The 8,987-nt window shown below is 42.3% G+C and overlaps 1 protein-coding gene across 1 annotated transcript in view; it reads right to left on the bottom strand.

The window, feature by feature from the left end:
• Nucleotides 1–1,906: 1,906 nt before the first annotated feature.
• TNKS (tankyrase) overlaps nucleotides 1,907–8,987 on the bottom strand; it is a 215,073-nt gene continuing 207,992 nt past the window's right edge. Inside the window, exon 27 of the mRNA XM_015082858.3 lies at nucleotides 1,907–7,639. Within this exon, the coding sequence (XP_014938344.2) occupies nucleotides 7,553–7,639 (87 nt within the window). The 3' untranslated portion in view covers nucleotides 1,907–7,552. The remainder of the gene's footprint in view (nucleotides 7,640–8,987) is intronic.

The raw sequence follows: 8,987 nt of genomic DNA, 5'->3' as shown, positions 1-8,987 counted from the left end.
GTCAGACATATTGTTAAAGAATACTTTTCGACTGTGGCGCCTGGGTGGCTCAGTCGGTTAAGCACCCACATCTTTTGATCTCTGCTCAGGTCATTCGTGAGATCGTGCTGACAGTGTGGAGCCTGCTTGGGATTCTCTCTCTCTCTCTCTCTCTCTCTCTGCCCCTCCCCTGCTTGCGTGCGTGCTCGCACTCTCTTAAAATAAATAAACATTGAAAAAAAAAGAATACTTTTTGACTTACCTCCCTCCTTCCACCAGACCCTGCAAACAACTATGGTACACAATCATGTGTCCTTCCATAGCTCTCCCTGCTCAGTCATATATAATGTATTGAATTATATGCTATCATGATATATATCATGATATATTCTTAATATTGACTCTTACGAATCCTTTGCGTGCTTTGGACAGAAGTACGTCTTGTCAGATGTGTCTCTTGCAAATATTTTTTCCCAGCCTGTGGCTTGTCTTCTCATTTTCTCCACAGTGTCTTTCAAAGAGGTTTTTAAAAAATTTTAATGAAGTTTAGCTTATCAACTTCTTTCTTCTGTGGATCGTGTCTTTGGTGTTGAATTTTAAAAAGGCATTGTGAAAGACTCTGCCAAAGAACTATTAGGATGAATTCAGTGACGTCGCAGGATACAAAATTAACATACAGAAATCAGTTGATTTTCTATACACTAATAATGAAGCAGCAGAAAGAAACATTTAAAAAGCAATCTATCATTTCTGTTTTCTAACATCAGCAAAAACCACAGGGGAAACTGGAGCCCAAGGGCGCTTAGAATCTGATCTTCTCGTGAGATGACGACATAAAACCATGTAGCAGAGTCACCTTGGTGGTTTCATTCCTGCTTAAACACCAGCTTCAGACAAGAGTCAGGTTTGGTGCCTGTCAACAGGTGTTAAAGTCCATATTGGAAAGAATTCTGGGACATCAGTTATTTAAGCTGTTTCACCTCTCTGAGTCTCAGTTTCTTCATCTGTAAAATGGGGATTAAAATTCCTATTCTGTGGAGTTGTTGGAATTTTTTTTTTTATTTTTAATATTTGTTTATTTTTGAGAGACAGAGACAGTGTGTGAGCAGGGGAGGGGGCAGAGAGAGAGAGAATGACACTCAATCTGAAGAGGCTCCAGGCTCTGAGCTGTCAGCACAGAGCCCGACGCGGGGCTCAAACTCACAAACCGTGAGATCATGACCTGAGCCAAAGTCGGACGCTTAACCAACTGAGCCACCCAGGCGCCCCGGTTGTTGGATTGTTAATGACAAGGTATATATAGAGTCCCCGGCTCATCACAAGGGCTCAGTGATAGCTATTGCTATTTGTGGGATTATTAGCGTGCTTGCAAGTACTTAATTTATGACCTCTTGTGACTCTGCCACCCTCTGGCAAAGAAGCCGTAGATAAAATGCTAGCTTCCAATTTGCTATGTAATGCACCACGAGGCATGGAGAAAGGAGGATGGAAGAAAAGGGAATGATTTCCTTAGTGCTACGTGCCAGGCACCGTGCCGGGTGCTTGGTGTTTCCCATTGCACCTGGAAGGTATTACACCGGGAGTGGTGGAGGCAGGGAGTCTCAGCACAGAAGTCGTGCAGGGCCTCCGAGATGCCCCGGGTGCCGGCGTGGGTCTGCCGCCAGAGCCCGGGCCCCTTCGTTTCAGAGATATTTCTAAAAGGAACCTGTGCTTCTTTTCCCGTGGCTGCTGGATGTCACCCACTCCCGTGCGAGCTTACAGGTGCGGATGAGGCGTCTGTAGCACAGATCTGAGCAGGAAGACGAGAGGAACAACAGCTACTTGTATTCTGACAGTTTTAGGTCAGTTGTGTTAAGGGTGGTCAGGCTGAAATGGACAAGCAGGGAAATGACGACACTCCAGAGCTGACTGCTGTCCATACACAGTATATTTTAAAAATGTTTTTATTGAATATTAAACAGTTACAAGTACTGTTAGACATTTAGCCAAAGCACAATTACAGGTTAAATATAATCATAAAGATGTCTTAAATAGAAACCCACCATGCAGGCAGGTGACGTTCCTTGATGCCCTCGTTTGGAAAGTAGAGGGCAAGGAAAAACAGTCTTCTGTTTCACGGGAAAGACGGTAAAGACTAGAAGAATTTACATGCTGTAAGCGATTTCCCATGACTAAATCGATAGGGTTGCCAGATTTAGTAAAACAAAATAAAAAAAAGCAAAAAGCCAGGATGCTCAGTTAAGTTTGAATTTCAGATAATGAGAAACTTTTTTTTTTTTTTACTGTATATATGTGCCAAATAGTGCATGAAACATATTTAAGCTAAAAAATTATTTACCTCAAATTCAAATGTAACTGGGTGCCTCGTATTTCATCTGGCAATCCTGCAAACGGACAAACGCAAAAAAGCAAAGCGAGGGGACTGGAACCCCCTGCCACTGGTGGGTCACAGAGAGACTAAAAATAAAAACAACACCAATAAGGAACCAAGGCGTCACTACAATGGTTACTCACACAGACCAACATCACAATGGGAACATATGATCACTACTCCAAATGCTCTTGCCAGGAAACACTCTTAGATTTCCTCAAAGCTGGTTTTGTAAATGTTGAGAAACCTTGTTGATAAAAGTACCTTTATAGTTTGTAGCTATCAAAGACAAATACCACTACCACTAAGACCGGTGATGTTGAAACAATGGAAGCAGAAGCAGGTATTGTATGCACATGAAGAGCTTAAATATTTTGTGTAATCACTACAATGGTTACAGGGTCAAGGTCATCCTCTAGGTCTAGGCTATTAGCCTCAAAGAGTTTGGTTCCGCTTGTACTGCTGCGTGTTCTCGCTCCTCATCCTGAACCTTGGGAGGGGCATGGGAGCGTGAGAGACACCCCACTACCAGAGTTTTCCTGTGTTTCTCTGCAAACACTCTCAATCAACAAAGGGCTTTCAGGGCTGCCTGAGGAAATGCACACAGATGAAAAAGTAGCAAAACAATCTGAATTGTGGCGCATGAGAAGTCTGGGTGAGTGTGACAATGTAACGCGGGAAAGAAAACACGAACGAAGGAGGAGCCCAAATGTGACACCCCTGCGGCGTGACTGTTATTTCAAAGGAGGCGGGACCTAAATGGGTCGCACGGCGAGCGGCTTCGGTCTCATGGGGTATAAAAGCTGGAGCTTCCTACTGCCCTTCACTCATAACCATGGCTTATAATTTAAAATGATGAGAAAACAGCTTGGGGAACGCTCAGGCTCCACGTGGTATCACTTCGTGAGATGCTGCTGTGTCCCCCTCCGCCGCCCCCTGCCCGCCCCCCCCTCCGCGCCCCCAAATGCTAAGTTTTGAAATCCTGCTAGCACTTCTTTAAACCAGAATATCTGGTCGCCGAGGAATTTCAGGCATCGAGAAATCAGGGGGGATTGATTAGATCCAGTCCGTGGCACGTAAGGGAGCATCGGTTGTGAAATACGTACCCTCATCAAATCAGCTTTATGGGTGTGACATACACGGAGACATGCCCGACTGACACCTTTCAAACACTGAGAAATAGAATTCTAACTTCTTTATTAGGCTATAAAAGGTTAAAAAGTTTCTGCCACAGTTAAGGCTTTTTCTTAAGAAGAAACATTTAATTGTCTATTAATTTCAGAATGCACAAGGTATCTGAAGACGCCTCACTTTCCAGGGCGGTTTTTCAAAAAAAGCATTTCCTGTTCAGGTGCGAGATGTGTCCAACCAAAGCTCAAATATTATCTTCACAATTACGTTCTTTTCCTTTTTCCATCACTGACTGACACTGAACAAGTTTGAGTTTAGTCTTTAAATGAATTTCTGACACATGAAACCCTATCTTAAGATCGGCTTGGAGTGTTCCCCGCATGACCGGAGTCCATAGCTCTGTAGGAGACAACTGCCCAACGAAAAACACAGCAAGAAGGCCGCTTATCCCACATCCTCATACAAGCGGGCTCTGGCCACACTGGAGGCAAGGTGCCCGAGGACACACCTACTTCTTTTCTCAAGGCTCTTTACAGGACTCCAGCGCGCACGCACGTTGAGAAAGGGGGGGGGGGGGGGGGCGAGCAGTGGCCAATAACCCCGTGCACTTGGCAGATGGACTGAAATAAAGAAGAACCCAGGCAACTTCGTGCATTCTACTGCTGCCCTTCCAGAGCACACTGAAGCGCTATTTTTTGTATAAAGGCTACAATAGAATACTAATCTATATTACTTTATTTGCCACGTTCAGGCATTTCTCTCTCTACATCAATGCCCTTTGCTATTTTGAGAGCAAAGGGAAATTAATCTAGCCGCTGATGTCAAGTTCCAGGAGCACAAGGATGCTGTCATGAAAACATCCTAATATTACTTATTCTATTTATGTTACTGAAAAGCTAGAAATCGCGAATTCCAAGAAGGAAAGGGTAAGTAAGAATTCTGGTTGTACTGCTATTATTTTGCATAGAAGTAAAACTCTGGTTTCCATGCTGTCATTTGTTAACCGATTGGCAGGATCTTCGGAGCAGAGCACAGGAGGCCGCACACCGGATCTGGTCGTGGTATGCAAACAGAAGCACAGCCTCCTTCTGCAAGACTCAAGATGAAGAAGGGAGGAAGATGAGTGGGGTCACAGGTTAACTATTGGAGCTACTCAATTCCAGACTAGCAACCTGAGGAAAAGGGAAGAAGGCCAAGTGCAAGGAGAGAGTCTCCAGAGCACTTAACTTACGAGTTAAGAACCCAGCCGGCAATACCCAGTAAACTGGAAGCATCAGGTCTAGAAGATTTGACTTTAGAACTGCAGTCAGGCTGGTGGAGGTGTGCAGATTCTCTCTTCCATTTGGTTTGGGAAAACAGAAGGGCCATTTCAGGGGAGGCCACACTGAAGTCCTCAACTTGCTAGTGCTCCTACAGAAGTGTGTATACAAAAAAGTAAATGGATTTCAGCCTAAGTTAATGCCATGCTTTTATATTCCAAAGGGGTTTTCACACTGCTATGGATGGAAGTCCCAAACGTAACCAACTGGTACTAGCTTGTGGGCACTCATGATGACCTTTGGTTTTCAAGTTTTGAAAAGATGTATTTGGCTCCTGTGAAATATCAACGAATCCATTCTCTTGGCAGATGAATAATACATACACATTCTTTCGACAACTACTATGCACTTGGATCATTACAAGACAAGAAGCACTGCAAATGTCTTCCTTACACAAGTACCTTTACTCGGCACACGGAACATCAGATACGGAACATCGGCGGGTTAGATGCTGAACCACAGGTGGACTTCTCAAGTGTAAGGCTGAAGTTTAACACATCCATTAATCTAGTTAGTATGATGGAAACAACATATAACCACGGTTGAGCAGTGGCTTATCTTTTTAATAAAGCTATAAAGCTTTTGAGATCTATACCATATTAACCCTTTTACTGAACTAAAGATCACAGCTGTGTTTACCATTTTAAACTATTTCTAAGTGGGGAGGCAAGTATTATACACTTTCACAGCTACTGAAAACAATACAGATGCCATTCCTTCAACCCATTGTTACACACGGCAAAAAAGAAAGGAAAGGAGGAAAAAGGCCTTCTTAACAAATATTAAACTCTGAAGCTTCGTATGGAATTCTAGTGCTATTACACAGGTAGCCAAGACACGAACACCCAGCTTGGGTCACTAAAACTTCAATAGAAGCAACAACTGAGGCTAATTCTTGATTTCATTTTGAGGACCCATGCAAAATTCTGCTATAAAACTCAAACTAGTTCCCGATGCCTAGTTCTAGCACTGGACTCAAGCCAAAAAGAAAGCTAAGTGTATACTTTAAGAGCCTATTCTAGAATTTTTGCATGTAACCATTTTATTTTCCTTTAGGAGAGTAAATGAGGTCACAGCTTAATCAGCCTGCATTAAAAAATAAACCGGTTTTCAGAAATTGAAGTTGAAACGGCAAGTTTGTTGTCACACTGTTTCTCCTTTTCTTTTTTTCCCTAACCACATTTATGTTACTTTTGCTTCAAAGCTGAGAAGATGCACAGCGTGTCAAAGTAAGTGAGTTAACGCAGTCAATTCGATATTCAGTTCGGGTGAAAAGGGCGAGTGTAAAAACTGGAATGGGTAATCTTTTACGAGCATTGATGTGCACCGGGCAAATATTGATTAAAACATGCAAAACAAAGTAGTAACTTCCTGCAGAAACAGTATAGTATTTCTCCACCTTCATTTATAAAAATAACCGAAAAGAGCTTTGGTTTCAGTTTTTGTTCTCCTTGTCTGTTAAGAAGTTTGAAGAAACGGTTCGGAAACGTAGTGCAGGGACCTCTATAAACTATCTGAAGCACCTCACTCAAAATAAACCCCAATCTGGAGTAAACACAAAAGTCCCTGCACATCTATCTACTAAAGACGATGTGAACTTTAGCTTTTTGAACTGGAGAAACCATGAAGATTTTTGTGACTCTAATAGAGTACAATAATTCCACTCAATTTGGAAATAAGGCAGCTAATTTCAGGGGTGACTCTTCCGGTGGTCCCGATGAGGCGAAGAGAAGTACTTTTTCTTGAAGGAGGCCCTGCGAGCCTTTCCTACGACGGTATCCTGCAACCACGTGCTCCTCCCACGCGTCAGTGGGGTCCCCCACACTGTCCTGTGGTGTTTCCTGAGCTCCGAGACACATCACCCCCCACCCCAATTCCCCGGCTGCGCTCTTCGGAGGTCTCCGCACCAGGCGCCCTCCCAACACCTCGAAGGCTGGAACGCGAAGAGCAGGGGCCCACAGCAGCTTCCACTTTTCTGAGCTAGCGAGCTCCTAAGTCAGTCTGACCTGTGTGCCTTTCCCTTGTAAGACTGGCCAAGTCATAAAAGGAAACTAAAACCTGATGTTTTTCCTTCCCCACCCGATTTACAATGATACAAAGTACAGATACAAAATAGATCAGAGTGAAAAAAAAGGGGGAAACTAAGTCTTGCTCAGCCAGAAGCTCATGTTGCATTGCTGATGATTTTAGTCAGTGTGACTTTGTGCAAAATATCCTCGAGAAGGCTCTGGCTCATTTTCAAAGTAAACAAAAACACATACCAAAAAAACACAAAAAAACAAAACAAAACAAAAACAAAAAAAAAAAAAAAGGAAAAGAAAAAAAAAAAGAATGATGCATGTTTATAAAACATTTAAAATGAGCCTGACATAGGTATTTGTTGCATACACGTGCCATATATAACAAAGCAAACGTAGTGTGTAAATTGTGAAATTTGGGAAAGTATGTTTTGTTTTTCCATTTCCAAGCCCAGATCAAAGCAATCTTTTTAGAAATGGACAATTGCAATGCAAATGAGCCTGAGATATGTTAAAAGGCCGCCCCTGTAAACATTTCCTCAAAGGGAACAGTAGCAGTTGAGTATTTATCAGTTACTCATACTATATTCATCACTATAGCAATGCTTTATAAAAGACAAACAGCTTATTTCTAGGCTGTCAGGGATTTACGGAATATTGATTTTGTTGGAAACAATCCACTGTAATCCAGTCCCAAGTTTAAATCCGATCTGGCTTTTCCCTGGGGGCCTTCACTAGGTCTTCTGCTCCGCGGCTGTGGCGGTTTGCGAAGGAGCTTCTGGCTTCATGATCTGGTATGTGATGAGATACTCTGGGTAGGCCTGCAAAGGACCGGAAGAAAACAGATCACTCCTTTGGCAGGTAAGATATTAAGTGGATGTCTCAGAGGCTGTTGATCATCATCAATATTCTATACATACCCAAAGCCTGCAAAGACCAGCCAATCAACAGGTGTCTAAACCTGCCCCCCCCCCCCGCCCCAAACATACACGATCTACCCGTATCTTGTACATAAATGTATCTAGACCCTATAATCGAGAGAATGGTTTTAATGTTATTTCTACTTTGAGTACTTTAAAGTGCTGCATTCACCTGTCATGCACATGGCATTAATGGGAAAGCTAAGGCAGGAGATAATCTCTCTCACCTCATCTAACGTGGTGCTGTCACACAGCATGTGTTTAAGAAGTTTGTTAAATGAAAAAGTAATTTGGCTGAACCGATTTCAAACTAATTTCAAATTAATTAATGACAAATAGAACCTACTGAACTAGAAGCAGGAAGAATGAGGCTTGTGGAGTCACCAGTAATGTAGAGGCAACAGTTTGGAGATAATGTTTAAAAGGTGACTAATGAAAGGTAACATAATGGTTCAGATTTAGGCCCTCCACCCCATATAGTCTCTTTTGTCTCTTTTTCTTGCAGTACATAAAATGAAAGGCTCAGGATCTGGAATGGAAAGAGTACTTCTTAGGGGAAGTTGTTACAAACCTTCACCAGACAACTGAGTGGGGGGCAAAACCCCCTTGTAGTATGTGTACTACATAGGAGTTCTTCAACCTTAAATATAATGACACAGCTGGATGCGGTATTTCAGAGAGGTCTGGGCCTGCAAACTACTACTCTTTGGTGAGGTAAATGTTTCAGGGCCCAAAAATAATTTGCTGAATGCTGACTTATAAATTACTTGTATACAGATATGGAATAATATAAAAAAAAAGATTAAAAAAACTGGACTTTCAAAAAGATACATGACCATCTATCTATGTTCACTGCAGCATTATTTACAGTAGCCAAGACAGAAGCAACTTAAGCATCCATCGATAGATCAATGGATAAGGAAGGTGGTGTGTGTGTGTGTGTGTGTGTGTGTGTGTGTAATGGAATATGACTTCAGCCATTGAAAAAAATGAGATCTTGCCATTAGTGACAATATGGACGGCCTCAGAGGGTATTTCCGGAGTGAAGTAAGTCAGGCAGAGAAAGACAAATACCACATGCTTTCACTTATATGGAATCTAAAAAACAAAACAAAACAAACACAAGAAAATGCTAGCAAACCAAATCCAACAATACATTATAAAAGTCATTCACCACAATCAAGTGGGATTTATTCCTGGGTTGCAAGGGTATTAATATTCACAAATCAATCAGTGTGATCCATCACAC

This window comes from Acinonyx jubatus, chromosome B1 (genome assembly GCF_027475565.1).
Source record: "Acinonyx jubatus isolate Ajub_Pintada_27869175 chromosome B1, VMU_Ajub_asm_v1.0, whole genome shotgun sequence".
Lineage (NCBI taxonomy): Eukaryota > Metazoa > Chordata > Mammalia > Carnivora > Felidae > Acinonyx > Acinonyx jubatus.
This window is presented reverse-complemented; position numbering and strand designations above follow the sequence as displayed.